General features: G+C 38.7%; 2 protein-coding genes across 10 annotated transcripts in view; one reads left to right on the top strand and one right to left on the bottom strand.

Moving 5' to 3' along the window:
* DNAH12 (dynein axonemal heavy chain 12) overlaps positions 1-19,918 on the bottom strand; it is a 76,859-nt gene extending 56,941 nt beyond the window's left edge. For all 9 annotated transcript variants that reach the window (XR_010373322.1, XR_010373323.1, XR_010373324.1 and 6 more), the window contains exons 1-17: positions 19,462-19,918; positions 16,612-16,775; positions 14,332-14,422; positions 14,022-14,048; positions 12,889-13,078; positions 11,511-11,586; positions 10,486-10,644; positions 9,620-9,815; positions 8,203-8,391; positions 6,964-7,114; positions 6,763-6,854; positions 6,318-6,496; positions 5,421-5,556; positions 4,423-4,548; positions 2,673-2,807; positions 1,489-1,682; positions 309-549 (exon numbers count right to left, since the gene is read on the bottom strand). Coding sequence is in view for 6 of the 9 variants with exons in the window: in XM_064453846.1 (XP_064309916.1) it covers positions 309-549; positions 1,489-1,682; positions 2,673-2,807; positions 4,423-4,548; positions 5,421-5,556; positions 6,318-6,496; positions 6,763-6,854; positions 6,964-7,114; positions 8,203-8,391; positions 9,620-9,815; positions 10,486-10,644; positions 11,511-11,586; positions 12,889-13,078; positions 14,022-14,048; positions 14,332-14,422; positions 16,612-16,775 (2,346 nt within the window). In the remaining 3 variants the exon portion in view is untranslated. The remainder of the gene's footprint in view (positions 1-308; positions 550-1,488; positions 1,683-2,672; positions 2,808-4,422; positions 4,549-5,420; positions 5,557-6,317; positions 6,497-6,762; positions 6,855-6,963; positions 7,115-8,202; positions 8,392-9,619; positions 9,816-10,485; positions 10,645-11,510; positions 11,587-12,888; positions 13,079-14,021; positions 14,049-14,331; positions 14,423-16,611; positions 16,776-19,461) is intronic.
* Positions 19,919-20,178: 260 nt separating this feature from the next.
* Positions 20,179-25,219, top strand: PDE12 (phosphodiesterase 12). Its single transcript, XM_009508044.2, has 3 exons — positions 20,179-21,510; positions 22,593-22,671; positions 23,419-25,219. The coding sequence occupies exons 1-3, from the start codon at positions 20,284-20,286 to the stop codon at positions 23,859-23,861; spliced, it is 1,749 nt and encodes a 582-aa protein (XP_009506339.2). The 5' UTR covers positions 20,179-20,283; the 3' UTR covers positions 23,862-25,219.
* Positions 25,220-25,797: the final 578 nt, after the last annotated feature.

Here is a 25,797-nt window from a genome sequence, read left to right as displayed (position 1 = left end):
TCAACATAATGTATATTCCCATTTCAAAATTCCCAACTACATCCTTAAATGTTTCTCTGCATCCAAAAATTACTTTTCTGCTGTATGTGTCCACTCTTTAACATTTTACATTCCTAAAACTACAAAGATATCCAAAATCCAATTTTATTTAAAATCAATATGGCAGTACAATCTGGAAATGGTGATTCAGAGCTCTCTCTCTCTGTAATAATATGAGTCTCTAATACTGCATCATCTACCTATACTGAGTGCTGAAGTTAGCATTTGTCCCTCGGCATGAAATATTAATATCCCTCACCTTTTCTTACCTTAAAGTCTTTAATCTGCTCCAGAACTGAAGAACACATTGTAAGAGTTGGATTTGCCTTTGTTTCTTCTTCTGTCTTCTCTTCTACAGTTCTGTGTTGTGATGTCTTTTTCCACTCCTGTTGAATTTTCTTCTGCTTTTGTTGGAACAGTCTTGACGCCTTGTATATATCTCTAAAAAACTCATCAACCTCAGCCTCCATGCTTTCCGCATTTAGTTCCAAAAAGGTACCATCCATCCATCTGAGAAAACCCACAAAGTTAGAAAACAGAATAATAAACAAATAGACCGCAAGTAATTAACACTTTGTTTTGCAACACAAACGAGATGTAGATTAATAGTTATTAAAATTAGAGCAAAGCACTTTTTTCTAGTTATTGTTCATTAGAATTTTGCATAAATGGCAACTAAAGGCGGCTTGATCAGTGTCTTCTCTGTATTTGTGTAATTCACTCAAGTCAGTCACATATTGAAACCAAGTAACTGCACGGATAGAGAAATATTTAAGATAAGCTCTGGACAGAGATTAACATATGACACCAAAATATACTAGGCCTTTGTATTTTTCAAAAAAATCCACGCTTTCTAGCCACGTGACATTCTAACTTCCAAAGAGTGCAGAAACTGCTAAACAATCTCACTTAATTTAGCCTCAGACATACTACAGTTTTTGTGATAGGATCTAGCCATGAGGTAGCAATGTAATCACTTGAGCACACCTGCATGGCACTTTGGACAGCCGTTAGGTTAAAAATGGTTTTCATTACATACGGACTGTGAGCTTTCTAATTGAACTACTTCTTTTCCTGGTATACAAAATGGCTCATAATTAACCAAATTTTTATTTCCTAATACATTTCTTTCACAGTCTGTCTTATTATAGGCTTTGCCGGCATGACCAATACATGTGTATGTGATATACACCTTTGGATTACATAAAAAACAAACAAAAAAAAAAAGAACAAAAAAACCTCCCAAAATTCCCATTACAAACCACAACTGACGTTTTTTCTAGCTGAATTAAAATAACAACCCTGATATTTAGGTTATATTACTAGTGTACTTAGATTGCTAATAACAAATAAATGTTTAAGAAAAATCCATATTCTGCATCTGACATGAACAAAAACAGCATGAGCATTTTTCCCACTCTCCTCACTTAGCTTCAAGAGCTGAATTACCTTTTTTCTGTTCGTTGCCATTTCAGTATAAGATGAAAGAGTTTCTGATATGGTTCAATTTCAACTTTTAAGTTGTTGAGGAGTGGGAACTCACTCAGTTTCCATTTGAGCAGAGTCTCTTCTTTATTAATAAGAGCTACTGTTTCATCAGCCTCCTGCATGCGTTTCTGTAACACCCTCAGGTCAGCCACATACTGAAATCAAATAGTTGGATGTCTTGAGAGATAACTAATTATGCTCTGACAGCCATCAAAATAAAATATCAAAATATAATAAGCCTTCTTATTTATTAATATTTTAGAAAACATGAGTTACAAACACATCTTCTTATCCTTGAGTAGATAAACTGTGAAGAACCCAGATCAACATGAAGAAAAATAAAGCTGATTTTATCATTACTGAATTTAAGAGTATAAAACCATTTTCAAAATGTTTGAGCTTTAAAATTCACTGTTCCCAGGCATAGACGTTTTTATGTACCTGACTCATCATAAGGACAACTGGGATTATTTTAGGATTTCTGTTTTGTGCTTTGAAGTGTTTTGTTTTAAAAACCAAAATTACTAAGCACAATTGTGATAAGCCTGCAATTAAAGGACAAGACATGCTCTGGTGATTATAAAATGCTTCCAGAAATTTGCAAAGTTTTGGGGCCCACGGTCTGCTCTTCATTAGCAAAAAAATGAAGTTTTAAGGTTCATAGGAAAAAAAAAAAAAATCACATTGCTACCAATCCATCTTTCTAACCTGCTACTTCTTCCTTCAGTTCCTCAATATATCGAAAACAGGGAAGAGAATTCTGAAACCACTGAAGTTATTTGCGAATAATGTCACTGGGGCCAGAATTCCATGCTTTATATAAACCAGGGTGGATAAATCATTCACTTTATGCATCTGTAATATCTCAGACCTTGCTGGTATTACCTTTCAGCTAATTTAAGCACAACTTTAGAGTAAACTTCCCTTTAAGTCAAATGTTATTGCCAATGCAATACAAAAAGGAGGGGTGATGGTGGGGAGAGTTAATTTTATGAGTTTGTTCACTGTGGCAAGAGGATAATAACCTTTTTAGCTCCCATTTGTTAAAATAACTGATCACTTTTAATTCTAAGTTTCTTCTATGACCCCTGTGTATTAAACATACAAAATATTTCTACCCATTTTATACTAAATGTTAAGCAGACCTGTTGCATGCAATCCAGTTCCGAGCATTCTTCAAACTCCATCACAGAACGTGTCAGCTTGTCTAATTCCACCATCAGTTTCTCACATTTATGTACTAGTTCTTGCTCTCCTTTACGTTTAGACTGTTCAATCAGCTATAAAACAATTGTGGTTTTTTTTAAAATAGTAAAATCTAAATTAAACATTTAGCACGAGCAGACAGAAAATAAACAACACAGGTAAGTGTTTTCCTTACAATAATTGACATTTCTTCAGGAGTTGCTTTCTGTATGTCCCATTTAAGTGTCTGCAACCTCTATATGTTAACACGGAACCCTTATCTCAATAATCATAGCAGTTACAACTGCCTTAAAGGCCTCCTTCAGCAATCAGACAAAAGATAGGAAAGTATTACAGAAAAAAATAGAAGATTCTAATCTCTGGGTTTCGGTGGTTTATTGCCAGAAGGAGAGACATCTACAGTTGTTGAGTCTGTGCTATCCCACATGTATTTACTGCTATAGAAGGTAGAAATTCTAGAACATAACACCACTCTAAAGCACTGGGTCTGCACCCAGAGGGGTTATTTTTAAGGTACCAAACAAGAAATCAATGAGGGCAGAGATCTCCTGAGAAAAGGACACCTATTGACACACAAAAACTGTGAAGCAGACAAACAGAACCTCTCCAAAGGAAGAACCAGTCTTTTCCTACTGCATTAGAATAAGAACGGACTCATATCTGAAAGTATAAAATGCAAATATGCAGACTCATAAAAACTTGATGTAAAACATTTCTTGCCCTCAAGCTCTAGCACAATGCAAGTTACTAGAGAGTTGGCTACAGAGAGGTATACTCCTGAGGGACTCTCATTAAGTCAGATACACTCTGTACTACCATTTTCATTAAAAATAATTTGAACAAGCATCATGGACTCTCTGTGTACAAGTAGAAAATCAATTTCAGTCATTTATTTTTTGGGATTAAAAGAATGATAACTGCAAACATAGCAGTCTCCCAAGCTGGGTATGTTTTACATCAGAGGCATACTTACTACCCGTGGACATACCCCTTATTTAGATACTAAGACTCAGTGAAAGAGAAATCCTCAATTGTGATATTTAAGATATTGATATTTTTATTTTCAAAAATGTTATTAATCCTTAAACATTTTTAAAAGAAATATTAAATCTATGCTAAATTGCTACAGACAGTCCAGAGAAAACCAAAAGGCTTGACTTACTGCATCATAGCCAGAGAGAAAGAATGCTAGCAAGATGAATACAGACAAGTGGAAGAAAGTCATCTAGTCACACAGAGAAAATTAGGTGTTACATATTTTCTATTAATGATTGCTACCTAAAAAGCATAATTCCCACTCTTCTTTTATTGACAGAACAAAATATCATTTTAACTAAATGACTTGTGCCCAGAGCACTAACTCTTATTAGAAGCCTGGCAGTTACATTTTCAGTACTAGTTAACTGCAGTATAGTGAATTTTCATCTTCCTATGAATTACCTAGTACTGACCACAAACAAATTAAGACTTGCTAAAGGTTTTAAGTTACTGTGACAATTTTTATATTCCTCCACAAAGAGCCCTCTGTTGATATATAAATCTGGAAATACGTTATTTATGCATGTCTAAATTAGTATGGTTCATGTTATATGTGTAGATACATTTAGCCTGTTGAGGACATAAATAGCTTAAGTAAACTGAAAAGTCTAACAAGCCCAAATATACCATAAATTAAGAAAATTATCTTACATCATCATGCTCATCAAAAACAGGGTTAATCATCTTTGGCCATAGCAGAACTGTTGCATTCAGTGCAATATCTTCAGGAGCAAGTAAAAAAGTATCTAAGAAGTAATCCATTTTCCGACAGCACTCCTATGAAAAGAGATTTCACAAAATTTTAGTTATCATAGGTCTAATTAAAATATATGGTAGGACAATATTATCTACAAAGATAAAATAGAGGTCTATATTTCATGGTCTTTTCAGAATTCAGAGCTATTTCAGCCAATTGAGTATTAATATTCAAAATACATATAAAAAGTTATTAAAATCCCTGCCGCATTTGTGAGCTTACTTCTCTAAATGAGATTCCTGTGGCCTATAAATCTACATGCAAAAATCCTAGTATTATTAAAAAATATAAATTCTGCAGAATAAATGTGTGTTTTATTTACAGACCAATTTCCGTAACAGAAAATCTGATACATATCATCATAACATACAGCAAAGAGCTTCTTATCCAGTAACATTTTTGGCTGACCCACACCTTACACAATTTTTCAATTTTGTTCTCTGAGTGCACACAAAGGACTACTGCTAATGCAACGTCATCTGTATTCTGCTGAAATAGTAAATTGCCTCGAGTGTTCCAAGTCATGACTCTTTACACACAAAATTCTCTTTACACTTGTGTGTTACATTTTTACAAATAGCTTTTTAAGCAGCCCTGAAGTAAGTTTTTAGGTAAAACAATAAACTGACTGTCTTATAATCTGCTATCGTTTACTTAAAGCTGCATTTCCTCACTGACATGCAGAACACATGGGAATGGGGAATAAGAAAGGCAGGCATATGACAAAGCATGAGCTGGACTTCCCACTTCTCTCTGAGGTAACACTGAGGATACAGTTTATTCATACATGCAGCATCATCAGACAAAAGTCTCTGTACTCTGGAATGAATTCTGTAGTTGCATAGCCCAGCATGTTTGGTAAAAAATTAAGAATTAAAGGATAGTCATTTACCTTGATCCTCAACAACAGGTCCTGAATACCTTTGGTTTTGACCTTTTTTATATAAGCTATTGTTTCCACCATTTCCTCTGTTGTCTCAGGAACTTTTAATGCACGTTCCTTAATTGCTTCAAATTCCCTGCATATCCTATAAATTTATTTAACATAAAATATCAACATTTTAAGATTTTAGTTTGACTAGCTTCAAGCTCAGCTTTAATGGAATTAAAAGTTTAAATTACTTCTTTAAGTATTAACCCTGCACAAAATTCATCACTTTACGAAACTAAATAAGGAATATGACCCAGTCAGTCTAGAAACTTACAGTAATTGATTTGTTTGGATTTTGGGGTATTATTTTGCAATAAATGCTTCAATTACTTTTGGTAAGTACATGAACTTAAGTACAGTACACAAACACACTTTCCTAGTAATTATTTTGTCATTTTGGTAATGTGGAATCACTATAAAACTTGACTATAAGTGTTCATTTTAACCAAGCTATTTAATATGACCTCACTCATGATTTAATCCATACCTGCAAATTAACCTTTAGAATTGATCAGTGTTACTATGTCATCTATGAAAACTGAAATGTATCTGTCATGTAGTAAGAGAATCTAGCTAGCCTTTCCATGAACAGTGCAGTAGTATTGTATTGCACACTAATTGTAACAAAGCCCTTTGATCTTTTAGCTCCTCTATTATCTAAGTTTATTAGTAAGTTCCCCTTCTAGCTTTTGAGCCTAAAGCAGAAGAAAAAATATATCAGCTGGTGTAACTTGTGTGAGATCATTAGGTAGCCAGGAGTCTTCATTGAACAGGAAGATGGTATATTCGCATTTCTTCTACATGTTTCTGCTATGCATTTAACACATACAGCATTCACAAGCAGAAAATTCTACTTACTTTTCATTTTCTTCTTTGTGATTTGCAACTAGTCTGTCCATTAGTTTTGTTGCAAAGGTGCTTGCATTACTAGCCAAACCTTGCTTTAAATCCTCACAATTCAAACAGATCATAGGGAAATGAGCCACCTCTGGTAAACTCAAGATTTCCTTCTTGAGGGTGAAGAATTCATCTATGAACTTCAGAAAAATACCAGATTTCACACTTCAAAGCTTTTATTTAAATACTTATTCATGTAGCCAAGTATTACACATTGAAGAAAAGTAGTATTTTCTTCAATTTCCCACAGACTTTTAGGGGGAAAAAAACAACTTACGTTGTATATATGTAGGTAGTCAACATGATTTTTAGCTAAAGGGTAAGCACCTGTTATCCTCTGTTCCTTTTTAATTATTGTTATATGTATAGTAAAAATTTACATATAAAATGTAGAATTAAAACTTACAGCAGTATATTCATCAAAACTGTGCTCTTCTGCTTCAAATCTTTCTATCCATGCCTGTGCAGTTCCATCTACAAGCCAGCCATACCTTTCAGCTACAGTTCAATAATATTAATATTATTATAAAGCATACACTGTACAGTAAGTTACTGCTTTGAAAAAAGTAACATGTAACAGTTATTTAAACACTCTTCCATCACTCACCATAGTTTTCAAAATATTCCTTTGGACCTTCTAAGTTGTCTCTGATCAATTTTTTCAGTGTAGATGTGGCCCATGCTATGACATGTCTAGGAAGCTCAGTGTCCAGAGTTGTAATGCCTCCCATTAGCCAAGAGCGTACTGTCTGGGTGTTCTAATAGAAGTGCAAGTTCTGATTATTTAAATTTCAAAAAGCAATGCAGGGATACATATATTTAAAAAGTAAGTTGCAATCTGCAGAAGACACTGTATCAGAGAAGTATGAGACCCTAATCATGACCAAGGCCAGGTGCTTCATGCACACCTAGAATGACTCTTACTGTTTCAGAAAGTTTAACAGGAAACACATAAAATGGACAAAAATAATTATCCAATCTTACATAAAATGAAAATCTATCCTATGTACAAACACACAAAACTAAACCCCAAACACACCTCTGAAAGTACCATCGTGTATGATTAAAGGCCAATACTGAGTCCACAGGGATACACCTAAAGTCCCCAGAAAGGCTCTCTTCCCTGGAGTCACAGATTGGTTCCTAAGACATAAATCTTTAGATATTGTAAATATTAGTTGTTAGGGATTGAAGGCTTTTCATTTTCTTAGAAAGAAAAGGAATATCAACCCTAATTTTCCTTGTCTTTCCCTGGGGACCTTCCTTATTAATCTACGTTTATTGTAAAACATCACACATATAATAAGGTGCTCATTACATTTCTATGCAAAATGTTAGTTCACAGAAAGGACACACAGCAAAACTACTTGATTTTCAATGTAAGAAATAAATACATAAATAAATTAGAATATGTGGTTACTTGTACTTAAAGCACTCTTAGGTTTTTCTAAACATACCGAAGAACACAAAAATGTTATCTTCTAGCTAGTTTTCTTTCCTGGGTAAGTTTTCAGTCTGACTTCTATTTAATGAACAAGCAGACAATAAATTTGCAAACATACACACAGATTTGCAGATTAAAACAGCAGACTAAACCAATCACTAGCAGGTGTAGCACTTTTTTTTATAACCAAGGAATAACAAAATGAGTTTCAGTGCTGGAGTTCCACTGGGCATCCAGACCAGGGCTCTGGGCATCTGTGACCCGCAGAATGCTCATGGAAAATAAATACCTCAGGTTGCATTCTGCTTCCTATTACCATGGTAGTCAGAGTCCTAAATTACTAATATTTTCATGTACAGAGCAACTTAGCAGTTACATATTTAAATAAAGATAAAAGCACACCTGGAGAGTCTGTCCTATACGATTTACTATAAACAGTATTGCTTCTTCTAGGTCTTGGAAGCTTGGATAAAACTTCATTTTCTTTTCATCAAGAATCAATTCCATCTTAAATAAAGGTAGACAATGTCTGTCTTCAGGATGAAAAAGTTTCACAAAACCTTCAACTGTTCTTGTCAATAATTCTTTCAGCTAGGAAAGAACATATATCACCTATTAGCTGAAAGAACAGAAAGCCCCATCCCACTTACCCTTCATTCAATCAGCCAGGATTTCCATTCATTTTAGTCCATTTGGCCTGATTCATGAATAACTGAAGTAGTGTGACTTTTTCTAATTACTTCAACGGGCATTAGCCCCAACCCTTAAAGGATGTAAACTAATGAAAAGTAAACAAACATTTTGGTAAAGCCCACAAATTTACTGTCGCTGCAAAAGAGGGTCTATTACTAATACATGTATGAACGAAGTATCTGGAATGCATTTTTCTCCAACTTTTTTTTTTTTAATTTGACAATTATTTGATTAGACTATTGTTCCGTTATTTTTCTACAAAGTAAATAAAGGTTTAATCCTAAAAATGACTGCCCTCTCAAACTGCAAAAGACTGTTATACTCTTAAATAGAACAATGTAAACAACAGATGCTTTAAGTTAATTGGAAGTTAAAGGATTTTTAATTTTCAGTAAACTAAGAACTTTGAAAAACAATTGTCGCCATCTGAAATCAGTGATTTCATTTGAATGTTCTTGTTCTATTATTATTAGGAAATAAAGCAATTGGAAAATCCTAAAAAAATTAACTGAGAAACGCTTCATATAACTTCCATTGATATAATACATGATTGTTATATATATTTATATAAATAGATGATCATTGATATAACATCCATATGACATAAATAATCAGGGAGAAAAAAATTAACTTGCAAAGCATTGTGGTATCATTTTCTACAGAAAAAAAATGTGTTTGGAAATTTTGCACAACTATAGCCACTGGCATACACGTTGGCAGAGCTGGACTTCCAGTCTGTTTGTGTAGGTACATTTTCTTCCAAAAGAGAGACCAGGCTTTGTTCGTTTTGCTAATATACGACATGTAATTGTAGTGCCAAGATTAGTGATAGGAAAGGTCCTGAGAACAGTGAGGTATTTCCTTCTTTAAGCTAATTACAATCTAGTTGGTAGAATGAATAAATTTTCTGCATCTAAAAAGCTAGAAGAAAAAGACAGACAAGACCATGTATTTCTTTTAAATGAGGGAAGTTAAAAGTATTTAACATCTTGAATACTTACTGGATTATATGCAACAGATGGCTAACAATGATTAATTAAATAGGCCCCATATCATATAGTGTGCTGACTCATTAAAATTACCTAAATTTCACATTAGGTTTATCACGGAGAGGAAAGACTTTTACCTGATTAGACATAAGTGTAGCCACACAGTTATAAAAAGAGTCAACCTGATCGAACCTAACACCATTCAATGACTGCTTCTGAGTAAAGAGACTGATAACTCTTTGATACCACGTATTCAATATCTTAGCTTCTGCTTTAGAACAGCTTAGAGAGACATCAGTCTTTAAAGATTCAGAGTCAATTGGCCTTTTCAATCTAGAAAAGAAAGTTACAGGCAGCTTCATTAAACAAAAAAAAGTAAAAACCCATGAAGTAAAGTAACAGTAATTTACACTGTATTACAAAAACCCATTCTTTTTTAGCAGAAAGCACAGGGGGAAACTAAGCATCACTTCTGTAGACTTATACAAGGAAAAAAATACCCCAAACCCCAGGAAATAAAGAACACTTATCAGAAAATATAATGAGGAAAAATATATTGAAAATTATGAAAACTAAAAATTCCAAGATTAAAAATAAAATTCAGCTCAGGAAAACCAGCAAGAATTCTGATCTTCAGGGTTAGCATAGAATTCCCCACAGACAGTAATACTACTAGAAGTAATTTTTTCAAATGCTACTTCAACCAGAGATCTATGGGGATCACGGCATGAAGATTAAATAAACAATGAGGATATCTTTACAGAATTAAAGGCATAACATAAAACAAAAGGGCTGAATACTGGCAGAAATTTAAGCACCAATAAAATATATATACGCCCCAGAGAAAGGAAAAGCTAAAATGTTTCATAACACACAGTAACCTATTCAATGAACATTAAATAACACATTGAAGAAGTTTATTATATAGAAAAGCCTATGATAAATAACAGAATTGAGCTTCAAGAACCTATACAGGTTAATAATTCACCAAAACAGACTTTACCTGAAACTTGAGAAATCCACTATAAGAAAGGTGGAAAATGCTGCATAACCACAATCCAGGAGAGTTTTCATTGTGGGGTGGAGAATGTGCAAGCTGGAAAGGATCTGATTTTTCGCTTGGATAAAACTGTTATGCCATGGTCTAGAAAAATCCAGGCCTCTGGGGAAAAAAAACCCCAAACCAACAACCACCAAAACAAACAAACAAAAAGTGAAGAGCTCACGCAATAGTGGAATAAAACACTCTTACATATAAAAAGTAGCATTAAAAAGCTTATTCTCTAACATGAATAGTTATTTAAGTACCATACACATACCCTCAATATGATGCAGTGGAAACCGTAAAGATACTCTGTCTGATCAACCATGTTTTATACTCCAGAGTATTTTCAGACCACCTGCTCTTTCTGAAGCTCTTTCAAACAATGTAAGCTTCTAACTTCACCAACTGCTAACAGGAAGTATTTATCATCAATATTTAGATGGCATACATTCTGATGCTTCAGTAAACTGTGCAGTTCACATAATTATATTCTGTTTACCTGAATTCCTCTTCTATTTTGGCAGAGCATAATAGCCTTTCCTTTGGTCTCAAGGTTTCACCTCATAACACCAAGGTCATAGGAAACCTTAGCTTTAGATGCAGTTTTAACATCTTCAAGTACTGTACAATGCTGCTGTCTGCTAGTAAACTACCCTGTACGCACACACTCCATTCCAGAGGTGGCTGCAATATGACTTTAGTGTCTGGGCACTCAGAGCCAGAAGAGTAATTTGCGGTCATTAGTGCTGCTCTGTGTAACTGTAACAACAGCGATGAAACACCGCCAGTGCTAAAATTTTGTAAAGTATTCAGATATAAGGTGTTCAAATGTAAGATCCTCTACAGACAGAAAAAATTGTCTCATTAAGGGGCTCCAGAATTAATACTGTGCCATAACTCTGTTCATTCAGCCCAACAAGAATTTCACTCATTCAACTGAGCGCATTTTGCCAGTGGGTTATTTGCTAACTTAATCCACTCACAGAGGTAATAAAGGCAAAGGTGCCTCTTCTTCATCTTCAAGTCCTTTTACATCTGGTTTAAGAAGAACATTTCGCACTAAGGAAAAAAAAGATCATTAGAAGAAAATTAAGCTATATTCAATAGGCACTGTACTTCCTCACTCCTTCTCCAGGTTGAACCAAGCATATAGTAGGATGGAAAGGTAACTATCACCCAAGTCTTCAAAACACAACCTCTCCCAAAGGTAACTCAAAATCACAGCTTCTGCTAAATATCCAGACAGACTCAGGTGGCTTAATTCCAGTTCTGTCCCCTGTTCATGAAGGTTTTCAGATAACCAGTTAAAAAATTAAATAATTAAGCACTTAAGTAATTTCTTCACTGAGAAGGTGGTCAATCACTGAAACAGGCTTTCCAGGGAAGTGGTCATGGCACCACTCCTGTCAGAGTTCAAGGAGCATCTGGACAACGCTCTTAGTCACAGGGTTTAGTTTTAGATAGTTCTGCAAGGAACAGGGAGTTGGACTTAATGATCCTTCTGGGTCCCTTCCAACTTGAGATATTCTATGATTCTAAGTATTTATGGCAATTTTATTTAATATAATTGTAGCGCATAACTATAATTATCCCACTGAGGACATTACAAAAAAGTTAGACCCGTGCAAAATTGTGTGGTTTTTTAATCTGCATTTTTAAAAGGATCACCCATCCCCCAAAATATTGACAAAGTTTGGCTCAACTTCAGATTTCAGATACTATAACCGTAAATAAATATTAAAAAATACATGATTTCAAGTGAATACACCTTCAAAATTCCAGTTCATGACTATTTTAAAAAAGCTTAAAAATCTAAGTGAGTTGTATGAGTGATATCTGAAAACCGCTAATTATCTTTGCAGATTTTTAGTGTGAGCTGCCTCATGCATAGAAAGCAGCATCAGAAAACTTATGGATGTGCTTGTGGATAAACAGCTTAAAAGCTGCTGTTCCTGAAGAGGCAGAAAAAAGAATGACTGATACGTTAAAAGTTTCTACTTTAGCAGGTAACAGCGATACATACTTGCATCAAATTAATTAAACAGGTTAAAGACTTAATGAAATAAGGTAATCAGCAATCAACCTTTCTCTCATGAAGTCTACAGCTGCCTTTGTCTTTGCTTGAATTATACCTTCAGCTGGTTACCTTTTCACTAGTCCAAATAAAACCATCAAGTTTTGCCTTAAACATTATGGCCAATACACATTTGAGAAATCGGTGCTTAATTATAAAGATTATTCCTGGCTGAAAGAACAATCCACAGAAATTATTTTCATTAGGAGAACATGAACAGCTTGTGAGATATATATATATACACATTAATATATTAATATTAGTACTGTGTAGTTTCTGGTACTTACCCATACATCTTCTCATGCTCATTTCATAATCCCTTATTATCTCCCCTAAAAGCTTTTCAACTAACAGCTCTCTATCTTTGCCTTCCATAAGCGACTGTGGCACCAACGTGAGCATTGACATTAGCCACTGCTGCTGAATGGGAACCACTGGATTACTTCGCACACACTCCTTCATGAAGAGATAGTTTGTCTGAAAAGACAATACTGTCAGAGGTCTAATAATTGGCTGTGTAAGTATTTTTGCATTAGGCTTGACAATGAAGTCTCTCTTTATTCACTATTTCTTACACTTAAGGGCAGGCAACGTAATCTAATCTTTTCAGCATTCACTGACTAATACACTAAAAGCTACTCTATGGTTGGTAAAACGGTTTCCGTGTCTCAATGCTTAAATACAAAATATTGTACTTTGTAGTATGACATTTTCCTTGGTTCTCTGGTGAAGTTTATGACCGACAAAAAACCAGTTCAAGGTTCCTGTTATTGTTGTTTCAAAAATATTTATCTAGCAAAAAATATGCACAGATAGGAGGGTTTGGGTTTTTTTTTCAAATAAATAGTTATTTATGCTTTTGAGTGACAGCTTTGTTACAAAACAAAAAGGGATCTGAATCTCTGTTGTCTTCAAAATGAGTTTACCTAACATTGGCTAGGAAAAATAGATGTTCCTTTCAGCTACTAAATATTTCAGTGCTAATGTGAGTTTAAAGTGGCTCTCAGAGATAAAGTCTTATTTTAAAAGCTATTCACAAATTCCAGGATTTGTACGTGTTCTTCAAATCAGGTGAACAATGTCAAAGACTACTTTTTGTAAAGGCTAAAGTACCATCTAGGATCTCAACTGAAAAAATCCTGAAGCCTGTGAGAATTTTTTCTAAGTAATGATCTTTAACTAAGATTTAGATCAAAACTTAAGTTGCTGATGGACATACTTTCTGTAATAGAAAAACAATTTCCTTCTATTGGACCACCAGGAAAAATTCCTATTTTGCTTCCTATCCATTTTTCCCCAACAAGACTACTGAAAAAGCTTTTAGTGATTAACCACCATTAATTCCACGTAACATACTCAACCCCCCTGAATAAAGAATATTCACTCTTCTACTCTAAAAAAGCAGAAGAATTTAACTCACTCTTCGTTGTTTTTGCTCACTGTTCATCTGTATAAAAAGGAACAGAAAATTGTAACGTATTAACAACACATAATCAAACAAATCAGAAATACAAAATTTAACAAATATTATTCCTAAATAAAGACTTTATTCTGTAGATATACAGGTATCAATTTCAATGGGACTACCTGAGCATATAAATACATTTATGAATTACTAAGGATTGATATAAGTATCTTTAAGTAAATACTAAGAAGTAAGAGGCATAAATGCCCCAATAACAAAGAACAAAACAGGCAACAGTTAAATTATTAAAGAAATAATTTCTCACAGTGGAAGGCAGTTCTGGGATAGGACGTACAGGGTCTCTGTGATATTTTTCTTCCATGGATTTGTGATAGACTTTTAAAGCTCGATCAATTCTAAAGTAAAACAGAGTCAGAAGTGCACAAAAACTACAAATAATACATTAAAAATAATGCTATTGTTTTAACTAACACAACTGGTTTTTTAATGTTTACCAACTCTTTGATCACTAAAAGGTAAGGCTGCCTTTGTACACTCTGTCTTCTCTTATATGAAGAGCCATTTATCTTGACCACAATCACAATATGTACATGCTTGATTCACCTCATCCAATTGCACAGTCCTCCTGCTAGGATTATATCTTACTTCTCCTCAAACAACTACACCAGATCTTGCCCAACTGTATTATGGGGAAAAAAAAAAAAAAAAAAAAAAGGTGCAGAACAAAACTCCTAAAGCTGTTTATTTTAAGATGAGCTCTTTTTTTACTGCCTGTGGTTATAAATTGCTAAATAACTATCAGAGAACTTTGAATGGTTAATGTTGACATGTCCTGCTGACCCCATGCATTAAAACATTTCAGTCCATCCTTTTGGGACACACTGTACATATCCTGCAAAGAGCATTTCAGCCTTATGTCTATATAACTCAGCTAGAAACTCCCAAGTGGAAGTTCGACTGCCAGTTTCAAGTATACAGTCAAATCATTACTTCATGGGACCTTATTTAGAAGGCAGTTCACTTTGTACAAAAATGTAACTGGATCAATGTTCCAGCAGAATAGTCACTGTCAGATGCCTGGTCAGCAGTCATCTTATCGCACAGCAAAGTATCACTACACCATATTTGACATTTTCAGCATACTGAACACCTGCATTCTAAAAACTCCACGCTGCTACTGCAGGTATCATTGAAAGGTCAGGATTTACTTCCCAAGAGCTAAAATTAAGACTTCTCATTTGTTAGGTTTGCATTATAACAGCCTTTAAACTATTAAAAGAAAGGAAACAGCTTTCTCTACTTTTAAGTTCTATATAAATTAACTGCTTTCTGTAACTGATTGTTGCTACCATTATTTAAAAAAAAAAAAGGGGGGGGCAAACCCCCTCACTTATCTTTGGCACATGTGAGATTCCCTTCTGTGATCAATTCTCCTCAGACTTCAATCCTGCAGTTTGGTTTTATACCACTGCCTAAATCCAATGAAGCCAACAATTTGGGACATATACAAGTATCTTTCAAGATAAAACAACCTGTAATACTTGGCCCCTTAAAAATTTAGCCACTGAAATAGAACGTCAATTGCATAGGAATTAGTTCAGTAACTGGTTACCATCACCAAATCTAGTCACAGCAAATGGAATGACTAAAAACCCACACCAACGAAAATAAAATTGATACCAGTGACAATATTTTAAATTGATTAAGACTGTCTGTAGATCTTCAATTTCTATTTCTTCTTCTGAAAGCCAAAACATTTTTTTCTGTGCTTTTTAATCCTACCAAATACCATTAGATTTCCTTACCTTTTTAATCTTTTACATGAAAATGCAGGTTGCTATATATTTCATAATACTACTATAAACAATGCAACCCTAGTCCACATAATCCTCTCACATTAATGCCAAAATAATCAGCATGTCTATTCTTCAGTAAGTTCCTGAAAATAATATAGATATTTCAGGAATAAATTCCTACCAAAATAATAAAATTTTAAAAACCCTAATTTTCTATTAGACCTACAACAAATACATGAAAGCAGCCTTTTCCTGTTGTCTTTCCTCTGCAAATGAAAATCTTGAAAGACAATTTTATGTGAATTTACCAATCATCTTGGCAGCTGTGCTCCTCTGACAGCAACACAGATCACTAAGCTCAGCAGCAAACGCATTGAGATAGTGACAAAGAAGCCTGTTAGAAGTAGACCCACGTTTGGATCATTCATACAAAAGCAAGCAAGTAATCCAGACTTCGATTATCTTTGAAAAAGGATTTCATAAAGAGAAAGGATTTTTTTCAGTCTATCATAAACAATGTTCAAAATGTGAAGGCCACTTTCTCCTCACAACTCACCCCAACAAACACACATTAAGCTGATTTTGGGTGCTGTAAAAGAAAAGATATCAAAGACTCCATCGAATGTTCTTCTATTACTAATGATTTTCAATGGAAAATGTTCAGCACTGCAATAGTGGCATCAAAAACCTCTAAAATTAACAAAACACATTTATTATTTCTCAGATGTGAAATGTGCAATGTTTCTTTCATTTGAATTTCAACACTTCTTGAATTACGTGACACTCACAGTAACCGATTAAGCATCTTTTGCTGTTCGTTGCATCTTCGGTATGTCAATAGTTTATTCTGTATTGGTGACGTATCAGATGTGACTGATGAAGGTAAAATAGCAGGAAGAAACAAAGTTCTCAAAGCCTTTTTATTGGAAGGTGCTCTGTTGGAGTCTGCCATCTAAAACCATAACAAAAACAATATTGTAGAATATAATTAATCCTGTCCAGAAAGCAGTTTAACAGATGTATGTACCAAGGTGAATGAACCTAAGATGTAAAATGAGGTATCCTTCTGGATTTCCACAATCTAGGTAAGAAAGCTTAGCTTTCAGAAAAAAAGAAAAGTACTGTATATGCTAAAATGGCAAAATTCAACAGGAAGCATGTACATACAAAGTCTGCAATAGTAAAAAACGATGGTACAGTTCTATTAACTCAAGATTAGCACATTGCATAGTAGTACAGTTCTATTACAAATCTAAGTGTTAATCCACCAGCTGTACACAGCACAGAATACACCAGAAAAGCAGCCCATGAACCCCCCGGGCAGACTGTACCAGGCTGGCCCTGATGTAGGCACGTTCCCTCTTCTGATGGGGCCTGAGACAGTGTTGCTGTTCCCGTGGCTTCAGTAGGTACTACCTACTCCTTTCTTGTCTGGTCACTAAAAAAAATTACTGCCTTGTTAAGTCCACCCGTGGTAGATAATGTGGAACAAATTCTGACAAGGGTGGCCTCTAAAGTTATGGGGGGAAAAAAATTCCCAAAAGCATCCTTGATGTTTGGTATTACTGTAAAGATAAAGCTTCAGATCCTAGAATTCTACTGAAGTGAGAGGCAGTCTTTAAAGAAAAGAAAAAAAATTCATAATGACATCAACACAGACTTACAGCTTCACCACAATGTCAAGCAAATGGGAACAAAATTATGAGAAAGTGATTCTTTAGACACTATACAACTATTAAATTATTAAGAAAGCATTTCTATAAAAAAGTGTACCCTATTCTTCTTTTCATGTTCCTAAAGGAAAAAAAAAAGAATTAAGCTTATTTTCTATCTGCAAAGTAGTCATTAAAAGTTCTATTCTATATATGGAAAGGTTAAGAAACTACATGAACATCTTGTAAAGAGCAGTGTAAAATTGGAGACTATTCAGAAATAATTTTGTGATGCTTAAATTTTTTTGGTGAACTTAGAGTTCTCAAGCAGCCTGCTATCTTGCACATAAACATATTCCATCAATAGACCCTAGGGAGAGTGTTTGTGTATTTACCTAAGGCAGAGCTGGGCACAATTTCATTTCAGTTGCCTGCCTGGAAATGTTTATCTGAGCTACCAGAACAAGTGCCTCTGTAAATACCAAGCAGGTGCTGGGCAGTACTTTACTCTTCTAAGCTGCAGCAATCCTGGGCTCTCTCAATAATACTCACAGTATGCCAAGGCATGCATTTTCAAAAGCAAGGCTAAGTTGAGCAAAGACTAAACTGAGATTACTATGATGAAAAAAAGCAAGCAAGGTGTTAATGTGGCTAAGCTGAGGGGATGTGGCTAAATCCTGGCCTGTGGACATCGATTCCCCATGAAAAGGCAGCTTGTAATATGGTGGGGTGGGTATAGGATTCAAGCTAAGCATATGGGAGTTCTGGCTGTGACCACGGTTGTGGGTAGGTGGGCTGTGCAACAAGGAAGTAGAGATGGGTATGGGTTTCAAACAGGAATCCTAGTTTGGGGGGCAGGATGAAGATGCAGAGCAGATAACTGGGTGATCACAGTTAAAGATACTTGGCAAGCCAAGTTTGAGAATTGCATCATATAAAGACAGAAAAATAGAAAAAAAAAAAGGGAAAGAAAGAAAAAAAACCTGTTGTGCGGCTAGACTCAGGTTCACTAAAAGACTATACTTCTATAGTGGCTTAAGTCTTACTTGTGGCTGAGTATAGCTATCCCAGACGATTCAGGGTAGGGTTCCCCTGGAAACACGATACACAAGCTCACAACTGCATTTCACAGGCTCTCACAGGGAAGCAGAAAGCCAAAGCTACCTCCCAAATCAGTGCTATGTACTAGAAATTAATTAAAACGGGTTGTGGTGGAGGCAACAGAAGACATAAAACTCAGCTAAAGAACGCCGGGGCAGTATTACGTTTTCCTGGCGCTCATCAGCCCAGCAGGGCCCGGGGACGCTGCCCCGCCGGTGTGGAGGGAAGGGCAGCATCAACCAACCCCCGCAGGCGCCCCGCGGGAAGAGCAGCATCAACCCCCGCGGCCGCCCCAGCCCCACGGAGGGCCGCCCGCCGCCCGCCGCCCTCACCTCTCCCGCAGTCCCGGGCGCGCCGGGCAGGCGGCGGCGCGGAGGCGGCTCAGGAAAGGACGCGTTGCCACGGAGCCGAGGGCGGGCGGGCTCTGGCTCTGGCCCCGGCCGAGCGCGTCCCCAGGGGGTGTCCCGGCCGGGACAGGGGCGCTCCCCAGCGCCATTTCCAAGGCCAGAGGCACGCGGCGGCCCGAGGTACTCTCAGCCGCCTACAGAGCACGTTGCGCCCGCGGGCATCAGCCACGGCCCTCCTCAGCTCCCCGAGGGCCTGCCTGCCACGGCCAGACCTTTGGCCGCGTCTCCTCAGCTTTCAGGGCAGACTTCTCCCGTGAAAAGAAAGCGGCACGACCCCTCGGAAGGAAGTTGTGCCTGCCCAGGTCCTGCTGCCAACAAGGTTCACCTGCCCAGAAGGAAAAGCGCATTCAAGGCCTCTTTAGTCACAGAAAGGGGGTTCGTCGCATTTTAACGATAGCAGACGACTAATACACTCCTGTGATAGAAAAGAAAAAGAGAAGAAAAAAAAAAAAAAAGCAAACACTTGGAAAAATCTTACCTTAAACTTCCTAGCCTGCCACAGGGCTTAATACAGCCTCCGCAAGGCATTTAGTCTCTGCTGCAGTGCTCTGCCTGCACAGCAGACACCTTATTGTTCCAGATCACAGCAATAATGCTGGAGAAGTTACAGTACCCTCACACATCAGATCGCTGTTGGTAAGCTTCTGCATTCTGTAAAACTACAAACGGAAACTTTAAGAAATTCCAGAGATTTACTATACAATTGCCCGCATTTGACAAAGTCACTTTAAAATCCTAATTTTATATCTGTGTAGGCATAGTTGCACGAGCAGGGGCTGGAAGAACAACCAGAGAATTTTAGACCCGTTTTCAAAAGTCCTGGGCACTTTCCTGACGCGCTTCAGCAGCCCAAAACTATTCGGTCTGAAGCTTCAATATCCCAGACGCGAAAACGTTTTCTCACAACCAGCAAACAAGCCCGTCGTATCACGACATTTATCTACGGGCAGTTTGCGCCCGTCTACCCGTTACGTGGAGCCCGCCCCCCTTTCCAGACAGCGGTTTGCCACGTGGCCGCGGAAGCTTTCCTGAGGAGGCGGGCCTTCGCGGTGAGGGAGCGCAGCCGGCGGCGCCTGCAGCCAGCGGCGCTCGCACCTTGCGCGCCGCGGGCCCCGCGCCACGCAGGGGCGGTGCTTCAGCCCGGGCCGGGTCCTCAGGCTCCCGCCCCCGGGCGTGGCGGTTCGCCGCACAGCGCCGTGCCGCCCCGACTCGCCCCGCTCCGTCCCGCTGAGGCGGCTGCGCGTGGCCCGTCGCTTCCGGGCGCGCCTGTCGGAAGCGGGCGAGCGGCGGGGCCGGCTCCATGTGGCGCAGGCTGCGCTCCGCCCTCGGGAGGCTCCGCGGCTCGCCCGCCACCCGCGGTGCCATGGAGCGGGCCGTAGTGCGGTGCGTGCCGTCCGAGCCCACGCTGAGCCTGCGGTTCGTGCTCCCCGACGGCAGCGCCAAGCACATGCAGCGCGACCAGGCGGAGCCGCTGGGCCGGGCGCTGGCCCGCATCGCCACCAACGCCGCCAAGGGCCATGCCAAGGCGGCGAAGAAGAGCAAAAAGGGGCGGACGGAGGGCGGCCCAGCGAGGGGGGAGGCGGCGGCGGCGGCGCCGGTGCCGGCCGTGCGACTCTTCTCCCGCGACGGGGAGGCGCTGGCGGAGGAGGTGCCCAACGCGGCGGCCTGGCAGGACGGCGCCGTGCTGCAGATCGGGGAGGCGCGGTACCGCGTGGAGCGCAACCCGCCGGCGCTCACCGAGCTCCGGCTGCCCCGCTCGCTCCTGGCCGGCTTCCCCGTCTGCCCCAAGGTGAGCGCCGAGTTCGCCGCGCCGCAGCACTGCCTCTTCCACTGGTACCGCGAGCAGCGGCCCGCGGAGGGCGGGGGCGGCGGCCCGGGCTGGGTGGAGGCGGCGGCTGCCGGCGAGCGCGTCTTCACGCCGTCCAACGCGCTGGTGGGGCTGCGGCTGAAGCTGCGGTGCACGCCTGGGGACGGAGCTCGGCGCTACGGGCCGCCCCGCGAGGTGGAGAGCAGCGGCCCCGTGGAGGCCGGCCCCGGCGCCTGCACCTTCGACTGCCGGCACCTCTACACCAAGAAGGTCTGCGGCCAGGGCTCCGTTCGCGCCGTCTCCTACAACATCCTGGCCGACACCTACGCCCAGACGGAGTTCTCCCGTACCGTGCTCTACCCGTACTGCGCCCCGTACGCCCTGGAGCTCGACTACCGGCAGAACCTGCTGAAGAAGGAGCTGGCGGGCTACAGCGCCGACCTGATCTGCTTGCAAGAGGTGGATAAGTCCGTCTTCGTGGACAGCTTGGCTCCAGCCCTAGATGCTTTTGGACTCGAAGGGCTCTTCAAGATCAAGGACAAGCAGCACGAAGGCCTGGCCACTTTCTACCGCAGGGACAAGTTCAGCCTCCTTAGCCAGCACGACATCGCTTTCAGTGAAGCCCTGCTCTCGGACCCGCTGCACAAGGAGCTGTGTGATAAGCTGGCCAAGTACCCCTTGGTGCTGGAGAAGGTGCTGCAGAGATCATCTGTGCTGCAGGTGTGAGCTTTTACATGCGTTCTTCTTTCCCCTCTCCTTGTCCCACTGTCTCCAGGCAGGTGCAGCCAAGCTAGGTTTGTAGGGCATCAAACTACAGCAGAAGGGAGGCGAAGGATTAACAGCCTGAAACACAGACAGAACGGTGGTGGTCTGTTCTCTGTTAGCTAGGGTAGTGAATAGAGCACCTTAGGAACAAGAACAAAACATTGAAGTTTTACTGAAATGGATACATGGAATTACCAAAATTTGGTAAAAAAGGCAAAATTATTCATTTAAGATGACGACAGCTGTCTGGGCCTGGTATCAATGGTGGTATTGGCTGCCGAGTTTTTCACGACTTAGTCTCATATGTCAGAATATGTGTTTGATAAAACTTAAAACCTGTCAGTTGTAAAAGAGATCAGGTTAATTTGGCTTGTTTTAATAATGCCACTTTACAAAGTGGCAGTAGGGAGAGACATAAGGTTGGACAGTTTTGTGAGCTTGTTGATGCCAGTGGGTCTGCCAGCAGAGCTATCCTTTAAGTACAATGTGTAAGATCCAGGTCTGTGTGAGGAATTTCAGAAACACTCATTGGTAAAAGTTTCATAGTCATGGGCTGCGTAGAACTAACAAGCTTTCATTGATAACTGCAATCACCTCTAAATTTACATTCAATTTAACAACTATGCAATGCTACACTTTGCTTGCTGATGCCAGAGATGCAGCTCCAGTCCTGTTGCAGAGGTGGAAGAATAGAAGATAAAAGTAGCTAAGAATGGTACAGTATTAGTGACATTTTATGAAAAATATGGAATGGATTGAAGGAAAAAAACACAGCGAAACCAGACACTTAGGGAGAAAGAACATTTGCCAAGTACCTGGATGCAGCGGTAACGTTGGAAATATATTGGCTAACATCCAAACCTTATATAGAACATAAATAGACTCAGCCTAGGAGCTGTACTGTTCATTAGTTATAAGCATCAGGTTCTTTGAACTGGACCATACAGGCCATACAGACCATACAAACCATTGCATTTTTAAAAAAACGTGTAACCTCTCTGTTTAAGACTTACCAAACATTGTTTTTTCTCTTGAAGGTTTCAGTTCTTCAGTCTACAACTGATCCTTCCAGGAAGATCTGTGTAGCTAATACCCACCTATACTGGCATCCGAAAGGTAATTTTGTCATGTTTCTGCATGTAAGACGACTGGGTTTGTAAAGAGTTTTGTTTTTTGTAGGGAGAATATTTTTTTTCTCTCCCCCACTGTTTTGCATGTATAACCTTTTCTTCTGGAACTGACAGTTTCCTGCCTTGCTTCTTAAATAGATGAATCAAACCAGGCTACTAGGCCCATTTCTTTTTTTGTTTTTCTTAGAGTAAAATTGTTCTAGTCTGCCTGGAAGTCAGTAGAATACAGCTGAAAGCAAGGCAAGTCATGCACAATTCACCCAAAGAATAGACCATAAAATATAGATAGCTTTGTGTGTGCTCATGGCTTCCCAATCCTATTGTACATGAAGGAGTTGTGTTGGGGTACTTCTAAGAAGGGCAACAAAATTGGGATACAGAAGCTTTTTACAAGAGATTCTCCTCTTTTAAATTAGTTTTCTTTTGGTTCTGTGCCTTTCAGGAATACTTAGAGGACAGTTGTCACAAAATGGAAAGCTGCTATAACATGGATGTTTCAAGGTTCATGTGCGAGTTTAAATTAAAACATGGTCTTCCTCTTTAAAACTTTCATAGTTACAAACTTCAAAAGCTTCTTTATTTAAGAAAGCTATTCTAAAATGTAATGCACAGAAAACTTAAAATGAGATTACTGTTTCAGGGCAATGCATAACACATGCTTAAATGAACAACTTGGGAAATTCCACTGATGCTGCTGTGAAGTGTTTAAAGTAATATGTTTTTATATTTTAAGGTGGAAATATCCGTCTCATCCAAATCGCTGTAGCCTTGTCTCACATCAAGCACGTAGCATGTGATCTGTATCCTAGCATACCAGTCATATTCTGTGGAGATTTTAATAGTACGCCATCATCTGGAACTTACAGTTTTATAAACACTGGTGGCATTGCTGAAGATCATGAAGACTGGGTCTCTAATGGTGAAGAGGAAAGGTGCAATATGCCTCTAAGCCATCCTTTCAAACTGCTAAGTGCTTGTGGAGAACCTGCTTATACAAACTACGTTGGTGGGTTTCATGGATGTCTGGACTACATTTTCATTGATAAAAATGCTCTAGAGGTTGAACAGGTGATTCCATTGCCAAGTCATGAAGAAGTAACAACCCATCAGGCTTTGCCAAGCATTTCACATCCTTCTGATCACATAGCACTAATATGTGACTTAAAGTGGAAATAGCTCAGCTCTTGTGTGGTGCTTTTGGGGGTTTTCAAAGACAAAACTTGATTTACTGCTGGGGAACTGAGGTTACGCCCTGGCTTGTATGCTACTAAACAGAAGGTCAGAATGATTACTGGAAAGCTCATGTGTTCAATGGTTCTACTGAATATTATCACACTTCAGAATATTTACATGACAAGTCTTCCTTTCCCTTTTTATATCCTAATAGGAAAAATATATTTAAGACGGGGGCTTTTGAAAATTGAATTATCATATACCTTTTTATCAGTGTTTTTAAAGGATTAAGAATTATTTTAAGAGATCTATGAATTTACTCTGATTTATAAGACTGTACAAACTGAACCCTGTTTAATTCAGAACAAAATGCAGAACCTGAAAACAAATTGATTTAGCTGATTCAACCTCATTGTAATTACTGTCATGACAAAGATTTTTTTAAAGTAACTTCAGAAATGGTCTTGTTCACTTACCGTTACTGTGTCCCATTGTTTTAGTGAGTGGACAGTGTACTTGTCCCTACTACCTCCTGAAAAGATGTTGTTTAATTATCAGTGAGTAGACTTTCTGTCAACAAATAGCCATATTAAATTCAAGGTTGTAATTGATTTGGAAGCATTTTGCTTCCCCACTTAATATGGGTAATAAGGGTAACTTTAGCACCTGGTAAAATTGGAGTACACATACAGGTAGCATCTACTTTGAACATCACTTTCTTCTGCTGTTTATAGTAATTGGCAAAAAAAGAAATACTGAAGTTTAGGTCAGTCAACTCTGGATGGGAGGGAGCTTTTCAGGTAGGGGGAAGATACAGAATAGTTAGTGGTACATTAATCTGTGCCTAAATCTTTAACAACAAACACAAGTGACCTGCAAACCTGTATCACAGTTGTTCTATTTTGTTCCTCTATTACATACAAAGAATTTTGAATAGTGTTTTTACCTGGATTTTTTCTTTCTAGAAATAGTCTGGTCTTCCCTATTTTGTAGGAGATAATTTGGATGTGGGGAAATGTATTTTATCTGTACCTTCACTAAATATGTTGGAGGGGTTTGAAGCATTTAACAAGCTTCTTTCCCAGCATCATTAGTCCATATGAAACAAACAGTATTTGAAAACCGTTTCACTAGGCCTCTCTCTTTCACCTAATAAAAGTCCCTTTCCAATTGTCTGTCACTTTTTTTTTTTCTTGTTTCTGGTGTCTTTCATGGCAAGACAAGCCTGCCCAGGGTGGTGAAAGCAATGTACTCTATACTTGCACAACTGTTCACCTCCACTGCATTTGGGGGACTGTAGGTCACAGCTGGGGTTCACTGAACTGTTTATATACTAATAAAAGTTGCTTTCAAGTAGCATATTGCTGAGGGTTGTTGGTCTTGTCTCTTGCTGTAGTACCTGCTATACTGTGAACGGTGGTGCTTTGCAGAAGCTTGTAAACATCTGCTCTTCAGCCTTTTCTATTTTATTTTCAATAGAATTACTACTGTTTTTTGTTACTGCAGTAGCTGAGCATCTAACAAATTGATGCTTGTAACCAACTGCACTAGTAAAGCCAACAGACAGGTTTAGCCACAGAGGTTGCACAAGGCTAAAAAGATGCAGTCCCATAAACATCAACATGTCTCAGACAACATGACATGAGAAAACAAATCTCATTAACTGTCCAGAATTTTCTGTGGTCCAGCTAAAAATACAGGGCCATTTTTGACTGTATTGTTATTTTAGTGGGTCATTGTATCCTGGAGCTGATTCAGCATAGAGCAAGATACAGGCTTGGTGGGAATAAGTGTTCAAGGCCTGGAACAAGGCATTCACCTGCTTAAGCATTCACCTGCTTAAGCCACAAAACATAACACAGAAGCTTATTGGATGAGCACTCATTTATTGTAATGGGCTTTGGCAGGCTTATATGTAAACCCTCAGATTTCAGTTTTT

Source organism: Phalacrocorax carbo, chromosome 6, assembly GCF_963921805.1.
Source record: "Phalacrocorax carbo chromosome 6, bPhaCar2.1, whole genome shotgun sequence".
Lineage (NCBI taxonomy): Eukaryota > Metazoa > Chordata > Aves > Suliformes > Phalacrocoracidae > Phalacrocorax > Phalacrocorax carbo.
This window is presented reverse-complemented; position numbering and strand designations above follow the sequence as displayed.

Excerpts from the sequence above, each read along its gene's own strand:
- PDE12 (XM_009508044.2), top strand. The coding sequence starts at position 20,284 with ATGTGGCGCAGGCTGCGCTCCGCCCTCGGGAGGCTCCGCGGCTCGCCC. Across the intron at positions 21,511-22,592 it reads AGAGATCATCTGTGCTGCAG|GTTTCAGTTCTTCAGTCTAC; the intron begins GTGTGAGCTTTT and ends TTTCTCTTGAAG. Across the intron at positions 22,672-23,418 it reads CCTATACTGGCATCCGAAAG|GTGGAAATATCCGTCTCATC; the intron begins GTAATTTTGTCA and ends TTATATTTTAAG.